Source organism: Oenanthe melanoleuca, chromosome 7, assembly GCF_029582105.1.
Source record: "Oenanthe melanoleuca isolate GR-GAL-2019-014 chromosome 7, OMel1.0, whole genome shotgun sequence".
Classification (NCBI taxonomy): domain Eukaryota; kingdom Metazoa; phylum Chordata; class Aves; order Passeriformes; family Muscicapidae; genus Oenanthe; species Oenanthe melanoleuca.
This window is the reverse complement of record NC_079341.1, coordinates 36,419,691-36,437,835: the sequence shown is the minus strand read 5'-3', so window position 1 is coordinate 36,437,835 and position 18,145 is coordinate 36,419,691. Positions and strand designations below refer to the sequence as shown.

General features: G+C 52.1%; 1 protein-coding gene across 2 annotated transcripts in view; it reads right to left on the bottom strand.

The window, feature by feature from the left end:
* The window catches only part of GPD2 (glycerol-3-phosphate dehydrogenase 2), a 59,888-nt gene that overhangs the window by 21,365 nt on the left and 20,378 nt on the right, over nt 1-18,145 (bottom strand). For both annotated transcript variants that reach the window (XM_056496746.1, XM_056496747.1), the window contains exons 5-7: nt 17,527-17,624; nt 16,346-16,509; nt 706-867 (exon numbers count right to left, since the gene is read on the bottom strand). In XM_056496746.1, coding sequence (XP_056352721.1) covers nt 706-867; nt 16,346-16,509; nt 17,527-17,624 — 424 coding nt within the window. The remainder of the gene's footprint in view (nt 1-705; nt 868-16,345; nt 16,510-17,526; nt 17,625-18,145) is intronic.

The following is an 18,145-nucleotide window of genomic DNA, read 5'->3' as shown; positions in this document are numbered from 1 at the left end:
ACACCCCACACACCCCACACCCCATCCCCCAGACTCACCGGTGAGCACGTCCCGGCAGCGCACCCCACAGACCCCATACACCCCATACCCCATACACCCCACACATCCCATACACACCCCATACACCCCATAGACTCACTGGTGAGCACGTCCCAGCAGCGCACCCCACAGACCCCATACACACCCCATACACACCCCATACACCCCATCAGACTCACCGGTGAGCACGTCCCGGCAGCGCATCCCGCAGACCCCATACACCCCACACACACCCCATACCCCATACACACCCCATACCCCATACACCCCACACACACCCCACAGACTCACCGGTGAGCACGTCCCGGCAGCACCCCATACACACCCCATACACCCCATACACACACATCCCACACCCCCCATACCCCAGACTCACCGGTGAGCACGTCCCGGCAGCGCACCCCGCAGACCCCATACACCCCATACCCCATACACCCCATACACACACATCCCACACCCCCCATACCCCAGACTCACCGGTGAGCACGTCCCGGCAGCGCACCCCGCAGACCCCATACACCCCATACACCCCATACACCCCATACACCCCATACCCCAGACTCACCGGTGAGCACGTCCCGGCAGCGCACCCCGCAGACCCCATACACCCCATACACACCCCATACACCCCACACACACCCCATACACCCCATACCCCAGACTCACCGGTGAGCACGTCCCGGCAGCGCACCCCGCAGACGCGCTGCCGCCCGCCCGGCCCCGCTGCCTTCAGCAGCTGCCGCACCTCGGTGTAGTTGGCGGTGGCGGCGCCGTAGCGCGCGGCCGTCAGCGCGATGGCCAGGTTCATGCGCGCGTCGTTGTGCTGGCCTGGGGAGGGACACACAGCCGTCACCCGCGGCAGTGTCACCGTGTCACCCGCGGCAGTGTCACCCGCGGCAGTGTCACTGTGTCACCCGCGGCAGTGTCACCGTGTCACCGGCGGCAGTGTCACCCGCGGCAGTGTCACCGTGTCACCTACAGCAGTGTCACCGTGTCACCCGCAGCAGTGTCACCCGCAGCAGTGTCACCCGCGGCGGTGTCACTGCATCACCTGCAGCAGTGTCACCGCGTCGCCCACAGCAGTGTCACCGTGTCACCTGCAGCAGTGTCACCCGGAGCAGTGTCACTGTGTCACCCGCAGTGGTGTCACCGCGCCACCCGCAGCCGTGTCACCTGCAGCTGTGTCACTGTGTCACCTGCAGCACTGTCACTTGCAGCAGTGTCACCTGCAGCAGTGTTACCATGTCACCCCCAGCAGTGTCACCCACAGCAGTGTTACCATGTCACCCCCAGCAGTGTCACCTGCAGCAGTGTCACCGTGTCACCCGCAGCAGTGTCACCGTGTCATCTGCAGCAGTGTCACCCACAGCAGTGTCACCGCGTCACCCGCAGCGGTTTCACTTGCAGTGGTGTCACCCGCAGCCGTGTCACCCGCAACAGTGTCATCACATCACCCACAGCGGTGTCACCTGCAGCACTATCACCTGCAGCGGTGTCATCCGAGTGTCACACACAGTGTCACCCACAGCGGTGTCACTCGAGTGCCACACATGGTGTCGCCAACAGCGGTGTCACCCGAGTGTCACCCATGGCAGTGTCATTTGCAGCAGTGTCAACCACAGTGGTGTCACCCACAATGTCACCCACAACAGTGTCACCTGTGGCAGTGTCACCCTCAGCAGTGTCACTGTGTCACCTGCAGCACTGTCACCCCAGCAGTGTCACTGTGTCACCTGCAGCAGTGTCACCTGCAGCACTGTCACTGTGTCACATGCAGCACTGTCACCCGCAGCAGTGTCAGCCCCGATCTGTCACAGCTGTCCCTGTCACAGCCCTGATTTGTCACAGCTGTCCCTGCCACAGCCCCAATCTGTCACAGCTGTCCCTGCCACAGCCTGATCTGTCACAGCTGTCCCTGTCACATCGCGTGGTGCTCACGGCCCAGGCTCTTTTCTGTACATTCCTTTGAACTTCCCAACACACGACATAAGAGCACCCAAAACAGAGACCTAAGTGGACAAGAATTAATGAAGGATTCTTAACATGTATCATTAAAGATTTATTACTGAAATTCCCTCGTTAAAGGAAACCAAGAGAGAGGTGGAGGGAGCGTGAGGGGAAGATGATTAATTACTCTGGAATGCTGGCTTCACCTGAGACTTTTCCTATTTATTATTGCTCTGAAGTTGGAGGCCTGGGTGCTGGCTGGGAAGAATTACTATACATTGAAGGGGCCAGGCTCTGTGTGTCCTGAATAATTAATTTCTGAGCAGGCTAAACTTGCTGAGGTACAGCTCAGCTCCCCACCTGCTTGGGCCACTCCTATCACAGACGATACTGATAAAGTGATAAATTTGTAATAGATACTGTAGGTGATTAATGTTGCCAGCATTCCCAGCATTTAGTATAAATGGTTTATGTAAAGTTTGGTCCTTCGGATTCTGCCTGCGCAAATCTCCAACCCCTGTGCAAATCATCTGTTCCCAGCTAAAAGGGCAAAGTTATAAAGATGGGATCAATGGCCCTGCAAGCACCACCTCCCCTCCCCACACCCCTCATTCCAGCCCTGCCCAGGCTGGGCACTGCAATCTGTCTTCAGCTGGGAGAAAAAAAAGTTCCACAAAGTGTACAGAAAGAGCAGCATGATAAAGCACCGACGAAGAAACAAACAGTCACTCCAATTGCACTCAGCACACAATGCCCAGAATCAGCTGCAACAACAGAAGAACTGCAAAACAACCGAGCAAGATGTCAGCAAAAGTTGGGGATGCTCCATCACACGGGATGCACGAGAGGGAACAACCATCGGTCAGAGCTGGCAGGCAAAGCGTCCAGGGAACGCAGGGGCACTGCTGCTGCTGCTGCTGCTGCTGTGGCATGGAGGGTAAATAAAATAAATAAAATAAATAAAACAAATAAATAAAATAAAATAAGTAAATAAATCACCTTATGAGGCTCACCTCAACCCTGCCCAGCTCCAGGCAGGGCTGAGAGAGGGTGCAGCTTGAGTGCAGAGGGAGTAGTGGGTGACAAAGGGACAAAGGACAGCCACAAGCTGTGGTACATCTGCTCCCACCCAGCAGCAGGGACTCCACAGGAAGCCAGCGCCCCAGGAATGACTGGAGCTGGCACTGGTGCCCTGGGTGATGAGCTGAGGTCACAGCCCCACTCGAGGCTCTCGGAGGCTTTTCCAACACAAACGCTTCAGTGATTCTGGCATGCAGGGAAGGCTGCTCCAGCCTGGAGCCACGGCTCTCAGAGCTCCCTGCTCTGGAGAGAAAGGGGGATCCTTTATCTGCTGTGAACTGGGGCCAGCCTGACCCACAGCACTGCAGGACCAGCTGTCCCAGGCAGCAGCACCCCTCAGACAGGGAGTGTTGGGTTGATGTGACCAGAAATGTGAATTCTGTCCCCATCTGTTAACCCAGCTGGGGCAGTGCCCCTGATCTCTGTGGGAGATATCTCCTGCTCATGGGCCATCTTTAACCCAGCTGGGCAATCATCTTTATCTTCCCACAGCCCATCCTCCCTCCAGGAGATATCTCCTGTTCATGGCCACTGAGTCCCAGGGCATGACTGATAAAATTCCATCATCCCATGGGAGATGCTCCAGCCAGGGGAGGAGCCAAGCCTTTCCTACCCAGATAAAAACTGAGATTTGCAACACCAGAGCAGCCTTTGCCACTGGATCCCAGAGGAAAACCAGAGCCTTCCACATCATCCCTGGAGCTTCAGAGGAAACTGCACCTTCTCCAGGAGCACTGCTCCAGCTGAACCACATCTGCCCCTGCAGGAGGATGCAGCCACCATTGAATGGGACTGTGCCAACACCCTGACTGACTGACGGGTGTCAGCTTGGATTCTGACTCTGGCAGGGCTGGGATTCTTCTGTGTAATACTGCATTTCTAGTTTAATTTTCCTAGTAAAGAACTGTTATTCCTAATTCCCATATCTTTGCCTGAGAGCCCCTTAATTTCAAAATGATAATAATAATTTGGAGGAGGGGGTTTCCATTCCCAATTTCAAAGAGAAGCTCCTGCCTTTACTGGCAGCCACCTGTCCTTCAAACCAGGACACAGGGCCACCAAACCCCAAATCCAGGGGGATTTGCTCCCTCCTTGCAGCAGGACCCCAGGCCAGGGGGGTTCAGCCCCCAGTGGCCCAGAAGGCAGTGACACAAGCCCCACTCTCCCATGGCTGCCCTGCTGTGGGGATTCATCACACCACCCCACCTCAGCCAATATTAGCTTTGGTCTATTCAATCCTGTTTAAATCTGGTGAGTTTGCCTCGCCCCAGGTTTGTCACTTATTTGTCCAGAGCAAAAGCAATCTGGAGAAGCCAATCAGCAGAATAAATAATGTGGAAATTGGTAGCTTCTACAAAACCACATTTCCAAGTAACAACTGTTTAGCAAGCCCCAAATCCAAAGGCTGCTCAGTGTTTTGTTGAGCCTGCCAATGCTCCTGAAGCCAGAGTGAGCTCAGGACTCTCTCAGCACATTCCAGGGTCTGGACCACTATTCTCAAAACAACATTTTCCTGCTTTCTCTGAAGCTCTCATCCATTTTCCCCTCATCATTATTCTGATGCAAGAACCCCCATGCTATTACTCACTGCTCAGCTGTCCAAAAGCAGCTGAGTGCCCGTGGAATGCATTTGCAGGAGAGGACTGGGAAATAACCAGTTCCTGATTAACTACAGTGGCAGAAAAACACACTGGCTTCAGATTGATGTGACCTACAGCGTGGAGTCCTCGAGTGTTTCATGGCATTAACAGCAGAGATCTGGAGAGGTCTGGATTTGAAAGGAGTAAAGAGTGACTTCCCACCCTGGGAATTTATCATCTGTGGAGAACAACAGAGCAGCACTTCAGGAGAGATGGGGTCACAGGATAGTGGTTTTACACTCAGGAACAGCTGCTTTTTGCCTTTTTTTTTAAGGTCTGCCAACTGGCATGTGTGTATTCTCCCCTAGATAATGACATTAAAATCCTGCACTTGAACAGACAATCAGAATCTCCTGAACTGGGAGGGAGGCACAGAGACCACCCAGCCCAACTCCTGGCCCTGCACAGACACCCCAACAACCCCCCCTGCCCCTGGGAGCACTGTCCAAACACCCTGGAGCTCTGGCAGCCCCGGGGCTGTGCCCATTCCTGGGGACTCTGGGCAGTGCCAGCACCCTTCACCCAAAGGGAAGCACCTTTTCCTGATTTCCAACCTAACCCCTCCTGACACAGCCCCAGCCCTTCCCTGGTCACGGGGAGCAGAGATGGGAGCTCCTGACCACAATGATGATTTAACACTCTGCAGAGAAAAGGAAGGACAAGGCAAAGCACTGGTTTTGCATCTCAGCCTTTCTGACCTTGCAATCAAATGCCATTCTCCCCAGGCACAGACTCCTTGAACACAAGAGAAAAGGGAAAAGCAGCTCCAAGCTGGAGCTCCTCCAGCCCAGGCAGGAAAAGCTCTCCTGACACAAACACCACTGCACCTTCCCAAGATGTTTGAGATTCACTCTGAAACCCGAGGTGTGGGATCAGAGCCAAGGGAACCCCGAGCTCCCAGGGAGACCCAGGATCACCCAGCACAGCAGCCCAGGAACAATGGGGTTCAGTTGTCCAACACCAAACAGAACCATGATCCCCCCGTGCCACCACAGGTGACCCCTCCCTGATCCTTTGGGGTTTTCCAAGTACTTCAGCAAAAAGTTCTTCTCTAACAACAGAGTGGCTAAGCCAAATCAATCTGGCATCCTCCTCCAGAGGTGGTGTGCTCCTGAAGATCCTCTAAAACTCCTAAGTGTGGGCAGCACAGTGAAAAGGCAGCTGTGACACTGCCCAAGAGCAGAGAGATGCTCACCAGTGCCCTGCCTGGAGAGGGCTCTGCTGCTCATGGAACATGCTGGGCTCTCTCTGCAATCCTTGTGCAGCACCTCTTGAAAACAGCAATGAAAACTGAAAGACCCAACCCTCCCTTATTTGTAGTTTCCACCTGCTGTAATAGGTGCCAATGAAGAGATACTTTCATTTTTACTAAGGGCAGCCAGCCCAGCTTTTTCCAAAACACTTTCACCAAATTAACACTGAATCCTCTACAAAACCCCTCAATCCTAGAACCTACACTGCTGAGGACATTGAGTGTGCAAAGACAGTTTGAGTAAATCTATCCCACACCATGCTAAGCCCAACAGTGATGCCATTTGGTTTATAATTTCTTCTTTTTGTGTAATTTGGGAAAATTCTATTTTCACTCCTTAGTAGCAAATGCTGTATTTCTGCACATCCGAACAGACAATGTTTCCCTTGGCACTCACAGGATCCTCCCCCAGAGTGCACACAGTGTACATTCAATCTTATTTTTATCAGACTGAGCCCCAGCCAGCAGGGAGTGGTAACAGAGCCCACAGAGTGGAGAGATTTGTTTGGGACTGATTGAGGAGAGCTGTGTGAAAACCAGAGTGCTAATGAGGAGCTCTGGCAGCTCTGGTCTGTCCTGTGTCACTGTCACTCCGGCTCACAGAGCCCAGGAAGGCTGGGCAGGAGAGGGACAGTGCAGCCCAGCCTCCTACAGGGCACTCCCCACTGCACAGGTGACTGCAGGCACCAGTAAAACAACACAGCAAACCAAATCCCAAGAACAGGAGTTCTTGTGCACACCAGACCTCCCACACCTAGGGCAGGTGGGTGATCACACAATTACACGTGTTTAGATTTGTACAACTGCACTAAGTCACCAAGACTGTCCCTCTCCTGCCATTTGAAGGAAGTGTTTAATTGCACAAGCAGTTTTATTAGCAGCATGAAGCAGGAGCCCAGGAGCTGTGTGCATATGGGAAGGGTTAGAGCCAGTCAGGCACGATGAATCAGCTGCAGTGACTCAAAATCCTTCCAGACTCCTCTGAGCAAGGCTCAGCCAGCTCCCTTCCCCAGACATGAGCAGAGTCAGTTCAGGGGCAATGTCCCTTTGACTGGTGAGTCACAGTCAGTACAACACCCCAGCCTGAGCTCTGCAGCTCTCTGGATCACGTGAAGCTGCAGTGGGCCCTGCTGTTCTCCAGGACATGCAGCTCTCAGGTCCTTGCTCCTGTCCTGCCCTGTGGGATGAGCTCTGGCTCCATCAGCTCCATCCCCCAGCACCCCTGGCTGGCCCAGCCCAGCTCTGGGCCACCCCTGCTGCAGCAAGGCCCAAGCAGCTGGGAAGGATGATGGGCAAGGAAATGTGCACTGGGAATAGCCACAGCCCACACTGCAGCTCTTCAACATCACCCCAAGGTTCAGCTCTCATGGAAAGGGAAGCCTCCAGCCTCCCCACAGCTAAACTGATTCCAACAATTCAAACTCAGATTTGACATCCAGTTTAATAATCCATAGCAGTCACCTTAATTTCTGACCTCTTCCATTTAGCACCAGCTCAGATCACAAGAACTAAACCTCCCTGTTCTTGGAATCACAGAATGTTTGGGTTGGAAGGGAGATTAAAGCTCATCCCATCCCAGCCCCTGCCATGCCAGGGACCATTTCCACTGGCCTTGGGCACTGCCAGGGACCCAGGGGCAGCCACAGCTTCTCTGGGCACCTGTGCCAGGGCTGCCCACCCTCCCAGGGGAGGATTTCTCCCTTATCTCCCACCTACCCCTGCCCTCTGTCCAAATAAAGCCAATGTTCTACTATGGTATATTCCAAATTCTGTGGTTATAAACACAGCAATATCACCAGCAAGAGGCAGAAAAGCCATAAAATATTTTTACAGAAGAAATCCCAGTATCCTTCAAATGCCTGTCTGATCAATTCTGCTGCCAAGCTACAGCACAGGAGCTAAAACTCCCACTGAAACTAAGATCCCAGAAAGCAAAAATAAGCCAAAGACCCACCACATCCAGTGACAGACAAAATTTGGAATTCTGGCTCTGTGTGACTGCTTTATAATTACGTTGTTTCCCACTTCTTTTGTATCAGCCTTCAAGTTGTCACTACACTGTGACTGCCGTGTCAGTGGCAGGAAAAGCACCGTGTTAAAATGAAACTAAACATTGTCACTGTCAGTTTATGGCAGCAGCTCTAAAATGTCACCCTGAGCACCCGTCACATCACAGCAAGGCTGCAGTGGCTGTGCCACCCTGCCAGGCTGGTGTCACCTCAGCCTGCAGTGTCCCCACTGCCACCAATGATGTCCAGGGGAAAATCCCAACGGGGGAACTCCCAGAGGAGCCAGCCTGGGCTGGGCTGGACTCCAACAGAGCAGGGGTGGATGGATCAGGCACTGTGTGCTGAGCTTGGGCTGCTGCTGCTGCTGGGCCATCAGGAGAGACCCTAACCCTAACCCTAAACCTAACCCTAACCCCCTAATCCTACACCAAACCCCAATCCTAACACCTAACACTAACCCCTAACCCTAACCTTAACTCTAACCCAAACTCCTGACCCCAATCCTAACCTTAATCCTAACCCCTAACACTAACTTTAACCCTAACCCCTAACCCTAACCCAACCCTAACCCAAAGCAGATCAGCCAGCCCAAGTGCCAACCCAGCACCACCATCATCTCCTTAGAGCCCTGTCCCAAACCACCAACATCATCTCCTTAGAGCCCTGTCCCAAACCACCGACATCATCTCCCACAGCCCTGTCCCAAACCAGCACCATCATCTCCTACATTCCTGTCCCAACCCAGCACCACCATCATCTCCCACAGCCCTGTCCCAGGTGCCACATCCAGGTGCCTCTTGGACACTGCCAGGGATGGTGACTCCACCACCTCCAGAGACACCTTATCACACTGCCTGAACACTTCCAGGGAGTTGTTCCTTCTCACATCTATTCTGAAGCTCCCCTGCACAGTTTGGGGCTGTTCCCTCTGTCCCCTGGGATATGTCCCTTCCCAGTGGCACATCCCACAGCAGCAGGGCACTGGGACCCTCTGCAGCCCCCACAGAACAGCCTGGCTCACAGCAGAGCCCCATCCTTCCCCCAAAGCCACCACACCCCGGGGACCAGCCTGATGTTTGTGCCACAAGGAACAAGTGATGCCGTTTTGTTCAGGAATAACCTTAAATCTTCCTGGTAACATGAGCTGAAGAATTATTCCCCGTTCACTTCTTAAGGGACACAAACCCCATCCTTTGCTTATACAAGCATTAAAAAAAGAAAAGAGAGAGGTCCTGACTTCACTGGAATATTCATCATTTCCAACCTTAAACCCAGAGCGTACAAACAGACGAATCCAGCAAGTCAGAAAGCAAAGCCAATTTAATCTGTGGCTCCCCTGAGGTAAATGTAGTTCACAGTCCTGCCCCCACCCCAACCTCAGCCATAATCCCTGCTTCCTGGAGGTAGGAAAGCACTGGAGTGAGGAAAATTCTGCAGCAGGATATAATGATCCAAAATGACAGGGACAATAATGACAATGAATTTCATGTCTCCCAGTCATGAGCTGGGGATGCTTGACTGGGCTGACTCCCAGGATTAAATTGTTACAGGTACAGCAGGAGATGCAGTTATCATCCAGTGCTTTTGGGAGGGAGCCTGGGGCAGGGCAGGCAGCACAGCCCTTCTGAGGGAGCAAAGGGCTCCTCCTGCAGCGACGTGCCACCTCTGACAGAGGCAAAACTGGGTTAAAGATGCAGCTGGTTCAGGCCATTGATTTTATCCCTTCTGAAAATGATAAAAGGGCCCTGACACGGGTGAAGTGCAGCAGGGCTGGAGGCAGGGAGTGTGCTGGGAGTGGGGCAGCCCTGCTGCAGCACATCCCAGTGCCAGCACATCCTTGTGCCTGTGCCAGCACAGGGACTGCTCCTCTGCTGTGCTGGGATCACTGCCCTGCACATCCCAGTGCCTGTACCAGCACCAGCACAGACACTGCTCCTCTGCTGTGCTGGGATCACTGCACATCCCAGTGCCTGTACCAGCACCAGCACAAACACTGCTCCTCTGCTGTCCTGCACATCCCAGTGCCTGTATCAGCACCAGCACCAGCACAGACACTGCTCCTCTGCTGTGCTGGGATCACTGCACATCCCAGTGCCTGTACCAGCACCAGCACCAGCACAGACACTGCTCCTCTCCTGTCCTGGGATCACTGCCCTGCACATCCCAGTGCCTGTACCAGCACCAGCACAGGGACTGCTCCTCTGCTGTGCTGGGATCACTGCACATCCCAGTGCCTGTACCAGCACCAGCACAGACACTGCTCCTCTGCTGTCCTGGGATCACTGCACATCCCAGTGCCTGTATCAGCACCAGTACAGACACTGCTCCTCTGCTGTGCTGGGATCACTGCACATCCCAGTGCCTGTACCAGCACCAGCACCAGTACAGGGACTGCTCCTCTCCTGTCCTGGGATCACTGCCCTGCACATCCCAGTGCCTGTACCAGCACCAGCACCAGCACAGACACTGCTCCTCTGCTGTGCTGGGATCACTGCACATCCCAGTGCCTATACCAGCACCAGCACAGACACTGCTCCTCTGCTGTGCTGGGATCACTGCCCTGCACATCCCAGTGCCTGTACCAGCACCAGCACAGACACTGCTCCTCTGCTGTCCTGCACATCCCAGTGCCTGTACCAGCACCAGCACAAACACTGCTCCTCTGCTGTCCTGCACATCCCAGTGCCTGTACCAGCACCAGCACCAGCACAGACACTGCTCCTCTGCTGTCCTGGGACCACTGCACATCCCAGTGCCTGTACCAGCACCAGCACAGACACTGCTCCTCTGCTGTCCTGGGACCACTGCACATCCCAGTGCCTGTACCAGCACCAGCACCAGTACAGGGACTGCTCCTCTGCTGTGCTGGGATCACTGCACATCCCAGTGCCTGTACCAGCACCAGCACAGACACTGCTCCTCTGCTGTGCTGGGATCACTGCCCTGCACATCCCAGTGCCTGTACCAGCACCAGCACAGACACTGCTCCTCTGCTGTGCTGGGATCACTGCCCTGCACATCCCAGTACCTGTACCAGCACCAGCACCAGCACAGACACTGCTCCTCTGCTGTCCTGCACATCCCAGCCAGCACAGCCTTTCCAAACCCTGCATCCCCCAGGATCTTATGGGCAGCCCTGTGGTACAGAACACAGACAGAACACCCTGTAAAACACCAGGATCTGCAGCATACACGGATTATTGCCAGCTATACCCATGTGCCTGCAAGGCTTCTCTCACCCACCCAGCTCAGGCTGCAAACAGCAGGAAGTATGAGTAGCTGTGTATTTAAATTCACCTATGGAAAGTCTGTTCAGTGACAAACTGTCAGAGTTTTTATACCCAAGGAAGGAAAAACAGCCACAGAGTTGTCTGTAATATCCCTATTACAGCTCAACATCTCCAAATATCCATTTGTCAAACATGAATTATAAAGCTATAACATTTCATAATTCAGGACACACTCAAATCCTAGGAAAAATAGCTACAAGAGCCCAAATAAAAAAAAGCATTTATTCCATTTTTGACAGCTTAATGAATACCCTACTCTTTTGCATTGATTTTTGTGTGTGTGTGTCTGTGTGTGCACGTGTGCCTGGGCAGGATTTCTCAGGGGGTTTGCTGTAAACAGGGAAAGCAAAATCCTCTGCCAAGGCTTCTTCTACTTTTAAATAACCTCCATATTAAAATATTTCAGCAGAGAATGTATGCAAAAAGCAAAAAAAACCAACTACTTACATCCCAGTAAACACAGTGGAGATTTGTAGAACAAGACATTAAACAATCCAATACCTTGATGTGGCAAGAGAGTCCCAGGCACAGCATATGTTAATTTATTCTTTCAGGAAATAACAGCAAATTCAGAAAGCTCAGCTGAGCCCTAGAATCCTAAATTCAGGATTGGTTCCAGAACACAAATTTTCCTTACACTCCTAAGGGCTCATGTTGCACGGCAAAATCTGCTAAAAAAAGCCTGCAAGCACCTAGAGACAGAAAAATAATGTATCACAAAGAGAAGGGTGCCACTTGGAATTGCTGAGCACTTTACATTGACACACTCTGGCCAGCTGCATCCCTGCTTTCATGGCTTTCCCAGCTCACCATAATGAACTCCACACCATTGAAATGGAGATGAATTCCTCCATTGGAAGGATCCATCCTGCCCAGATGCTGAGCCCAGCCCAGCCCCTCTGCAGCTCTCCCTAAGTGGATCTGACAGATCCCTGCTCAGATAGCAGCCGCCTTCTCCCCCCAAAATGTTGCCTTTTTGCTATTCAGGAGTATCCTAACAGCAAGGAATGCTAAATGCAGTCTGACATGTCCCCCTAAGAAACAAACTTGTACGCTGTGGCTTCAAAGCAAAGCCTGAATAAATAGGACACGCTGTGTACACCCCAGCTAACATCCAACATATGCTTTGGCTTCCCCTGCTCAGGCAGAGCAGGAATAGCCCCTGGACAAGCTGTGATTTGCTCTTGCTGGTGCTTCCAACATCTAGAATGCAGCCCTGGATAAACAAGTGGAAGGATGTAATGAAGACGAGCCGGGCTGGGAACACGGAGTGCCCATGAATTATGGATGGCTGGAGGTGCCACCAGCCCTGGGCTGCCAAGGGACAGGGCCACCCTGGGGACAGCCCTGGGCAGGGGCTGCAGGGCACAGAAACCTCCCTGGGACAGGAATGGTGCTGGGGGCACAGCCCTGCTCTGCTTTCAGCAATTACAGGGAATAAAGAGAGTTAAAACTGCATTTAACTGCACCCACAGTTAAACTCCATCCTCGAAAAGGATACCTGGAGACAGTCCTGGGCAGGGGCTGCAGGACACAGAAACCTCACTGAGACAGGGAATGCCTTCACCTCCTCCTGTCAGTGATGGGGGAACAGCCCTGCTCTGCTTTCAGCAATTACAGGGAATAAAGAGAGTTAAAACTGCATTTAACTGCACCCACAGCTAACAAACTCCATCCTTGAAAGGGATACCTGGGGACAGCCCTGGGCAGGGGCTGCAGGACACAGAAACCTCACTGAGACAGGAATGGTGCTGGGGGCACAGCCCTGCTCTGCTTTCAGCACTTACAGGGAATAGAGGGACAGGATAAAACTGCATTTAACTGCACCCACAGTTAAACTCCATCCTCGAAAGGGATACCTGGGTACAGCCCTGGGCAGGGGCTGCAGGACACAAAAAAAAAAGTCACTGAGACAGGAATGGTGCTGGGGGAACAGCCCTGCTCTGCTTTCAGGGAATAAAGAGAGGCACAGGATAAAATGCATTTAACTGCACTCACAGTTAAACTCCATCCTTGAAAGGCCAATTTGTTGATTCATTCTTTAGGGCAGAGAGGAGGGATGGACAGAGAACAGAAAGGTATCACCTACTTTAAAGCTTGTATTTTGCTTTGCCATTATTTCATGCTCTATTTTATGACTAATCCTTTTAAAAGGACCAGAACAAGCTGAATTCCATCACCCCCTCCTGTCCTCCCAGCTCCATCCCTTCCCCTTGTGCTCCATCCTTATACAGGGGTTAGGGTGGGGCAGGCCACCATTACAACTGGAGGACAGTGATTCCCAGGAGTGAAGGAGCTGGCTGGGCGCTGTGGCAGGATTTAGGGTGTGACAGGGCTTAGGATGGGACAGGGTTTAGGGTGGGACAGGGCTTAGGGTGGGACAGCCCATCACTAGAACTGGAGGTCACTGAAGGAGCTGGCTGGGCTGTGACAGGGTTTAGGGTGACAGGGTTTAGGGTGACAGGGTTTAGGGTGTTACAGGGTTTAGGGTGACAGGGTTTAGGGTGTTACAGGGTTTAGGGTGACAGGGTTTAGGGTGTGACAGGGTTTAGGGTGACAGCCCATCACTAGAACTGGAGGACAGTGATACCCAGGAGTAAAGGAGCTGGCTGGGCTGTGACAGGGTTTAGGGTGACAAGGTTTAGGGTGACAGGGTTTAGGGTGTGACAGGGTTTAGGGTGACAGGGTTTAGGGTGTTACAGGGTTTAGGGTGTGACAGGGTTTAGGGTGACAGCCCATCACTAGAACTGGAGGACAGTGAAGGAGCTGGCTGGGCTGTGACAGGGTTTAGGGTGTTACAGGGTTTAGGGTGACAGGGTTTAGGGTGTTTAGGGTGACAGGGTTTAGGGTGACTCCCAGCCCATCTCCCATGGCCAGGGCACAGGTGAATTATTGATCAGGACAGAGCAGCCCTTGTGCCCAGCCCCACTGAGCCCCCTGCCCCAGGGGCACCCCACACTCAGAGGGAGCTGGGATCAGCTCAGACCTGAATTAACACCCCAGCAGGACTCTTTATTTATTCTGCATCAGCTGCAGCCCCAAAACGCTCAGATGTGCACTGCAAACTCACAGATTTCATCCCTGAGTCCCTCAAACCCATTTTGTTCTTCAGGGAAACTGAGGTTTGGTGCAGCTTGGAGAGCTTTTAAAATTTTAATTCCATGCAGCATTTCTTTATATTCTGCCTAAAACTGAGCTGTGCCTTATAAAGAAAGCAAGACAGATTTTTTTTTTCCCCTTTTTTTTTTCTATTTTACTGCTCCTCTCCAATACTGAGTGTTTGTTTTCCTCTGCTGGGATGGCACCAAAACCTCCAGAGACATCTCTCAGTCACTCACAGCCCTGCCCTGCCCATGTCTGACATCAGAGCCCACATGGCATCTGATGCTGAATCTTTACACTCACAGCACTGTTTAAAATAACTATTCATCTAAGAAACATGAAGACCAACCCTCAGGCTATCCTGAGTGCTGCAGTAGGAAATAGGCATGATACAGCCAAGTTATTTATTTAATCAGAAAAAACTTCACTAGACTATAAATGGATTTCAAGCTATAGTGCTCTTATGAGAAGTGTAATTACAGCTAAGAGAACCACTTGGTTCTTCTGGCAGGCTCCTGGGATCCCTTAAAACAAGCTAAGGAATAGCTCAGGATGCAGAAAAAATAAATCTGCATTTCTCTGTGTGCTGTCTATGGCAGTCCTGGTACTGGATACAAAAACCACTACACAACCCCACAACAAATAATCCTAAATTTGCAGATTTTGCTCTTATATCCCCCAGACCTTAAAAATAAGATAAAATGCAGCTTCCTTCAGCAGTAAAATCAAGGAAACACCAAGTCCATCCTTTAAACCCAACCCTCCTCCCAGACAAGAATCTGCACATACATAATCCCACATATAATATATAAATTTGATTGTTTTTCCACTCTGCTGGGCTCTCTGAGACATCTGCAATTACCAGCACAAGCTTCATCCAGAAGCCTCATAAACCCCATTGGAGCTCAGAGTGTTTGCAGTCCCTTCCTGCCCAGACCCCTTTGATGAGCTGATGAATTGTCTTAAATGTAGCTAAAAAAAGGAAAAGAATTCCCTTGATAATCCACCTTGTGAAGACCTTTCAGGAACCACATCTCCCCCAGAATACCTTCACAGCACCCTACACCCCAAGAAAAACCATTGCATCTTCTCCCACACCCAGCAAGCTGCTGTCCTAAAAACACAACTCAACTCCCAAATGAACCACTGAGAGACAAGCTGAGTCCTTCAAGCTGCAGAGACCCAGGGCACAATCTCCAGGCTCACACTTCTGTTTCCACCCCTGCTGGAGTCAGAAAAACACAGGCCTGAGCTCCTCAGTGAGAGATCAGCAAGTTCTAGTCAAAGTTAAAAACATAATCCCAGATATTAGTGTTGAAAACAGGTTTCCATGGAAGCTCCAAGAACATGGTTTAGACACAATAAAACTACAGTAAGAATATTGCTTACATTTTTAGATAGAACAGGATAGATCACATGTGTAGTTTATAGGTAATCTGGTATACTAAGGAACTAGAATTCTAATAGGTGAAGAAGAAATTGTTTGTGTAAAAAATTGTTGAAATTGTTGGGTAATTTGTGTATAAAAATTTATGCATTAGAGAGATGCTTGCTTTTGCTTTCTTTCTTCTCTCCCCTCACTGCCACCATCCTCACTCAGAAAAGAAACTGCAGCAGCAACAGGGACCCAGACAGGAGCAGCTCCTACTTCTAATTGGGACTTTACTTCTGTTTAGAACCTAACAAAAATGTGCAGCAAGGACTTTAAGACTCTCTCCACCTTTCCAGCCTGATGTGCCCTTCCAACAAACAGCTTTACCACACCCAGCAGCTGCTCAGCTCTTGAGAGACAAGAAGCCCAGCCCAGAGCAGGACAGCAGGGCTGCAGGACAGCAGGGCAGCAGGACAGCAGGACAGCAGGGCTGCAGGACAGCAGGGCTGCAGGACAGCAGGGCTGCAGGACAGCAGGGCTGCAGGGCAGGAAGGCAGCAGGGCTGCAGGGCTGCAGGGCAGCAGGGCTGCAGGGCTGCAGGGCAGGGCACCCACCGTCGTAGTAGACGATGGCTCCCACCAGCCGGTCCCGGCGCAGCATGGGGAACAGCTCCAGGGCTCGGGCCTTGGTCAGCACGTAGCTGCTCCTCAGGCACTGGCTGCCAGCCACCAGGTCATACAGCTTGATGCCAACCCAGTAGTAGGGCAGCTGCCACCACCTGAGGGGAGGAAAGAACAAAGTGAGCAAAAAAAACCCAATGAGAAGTGTGTGTGCAGGCTGGTATTGCAATATAGAGCATGGTGAGCAACACAGAATGTCCTTACAGCAGCTCTGCCCTGCTGTCCTGGGCTGCAGTACAGAAATACTGTGCCCAGAAATGTGAATTCTGTCCCCATCTGTTAACCCAGCTGGGGCAGTGACCCTGATCTCTGTGGGAGATATCTCCTGCTCATGGGCCATCTTTAACCCAGCTGGGCAATCATCTTTATCTTCCCACAGCCCATCCTCCCTCCAGGAGATATCTCCTGTTCATGGCCACTGAGTCCCAGGGCATGACTGATAAAATTCCATCATCCCATGGGAGATGCTCCAGCCAGGGGAGGAGCCAAGCCTTTCCTACCCAGATAAAAACTGAGATTTGCAACACCAGAGCAGCCTTTGCCACTGGATCCCAGAGGAAAACCAGAGCCTTCCACATCATCCCTGGAGCTTCAGAGGAAACTGCACCTTCTCCAGGAGCACTGCTCCAGCTGAACCACATCTGCCCCTGCAGGAGGATGCAGCCACCATTGAATGGGACTGTGCCAACACCCTGACTGACTGACGGGTGTCAGCTTGGATTCTGACTCTGGCAGGGCTGGGATTGTTCTGTGTAATACTGCATTGCTAGTTTAATTTTCCTAGTAAAGAACTGTTATTCCTAATTCCCATATCTTTGCCTGAGAGCCCCTTAATTTCAAAATGATAATAATAATTTGGAGGAGGGGGTTTCCATTCCCAATTTCAAAGAGAAGCTCCTGCCTTTATTGGCAGACACCTGTCCTTCACACCAGCAGTGCCCTGATGAGCTGCACCCCAGGATGTGCCCCCCAAAGCAGCCCCTGCAGCCTGGGGCATAAGAGAATTCTGTGCTTCTGCAGCCCAGCCCAGCCCTGGGACAGCTGTGAGGAACCTCCCCAGGCAGGGTTTGCTGGAGAGAAGGAAAGGGAAAGGAGAGAAGGAAAGCAGAGCTTACTTGTAGATGGGCAGCATGATGGGCAGCGGGGCTGAGAGGTGGGGTGCACTCTTCAGCAGGTGTGCTCGCTCCTCCAGAGCCTCCTTCACCATCCTGTACTGCAAAACAGCAGCAGACATCAGCCATGGGCAGTACCAGGCAGTGCCAGGCAGTGCCACCCTCCTCCAGCCCTCCCTCACCCATCCTGTACTACCAAAAACCAGCCATGGGCAGTGCCAGGCAGTGCCAGGCAGTGCCACCCTCCTCCAGCCCTCCCTCACCACCCTGTACTGCCAAACACCAGCCATGCTCATTGCCAGAGCCCCCACCCTCAGCACCAGGGAAACACTCAGTAATTTTAAATAAACTTTATCCAAGCACCAGCACCTCCCACTGTTGGTACTGGGCTTTCAGAAACACTCTGTGATCTGCTGAGAAACCCCAAGTTTGGGAAGAGGATCCCTGATAAAATAAAGTTTCAGAGGTTTCACCCTGGTGTCCTGGCAGCACAGCTGTGTGGTTTTTAATTTGAGCAGAAAGCCCAAGGAGCCCTTTCAGAAACACTCTGTGATCTGCTGAGAAACCCCAAGTTTGGCAAGAGGATCCCTGATAAAATAAAGTTTCAGAGGTTTCACCTTCT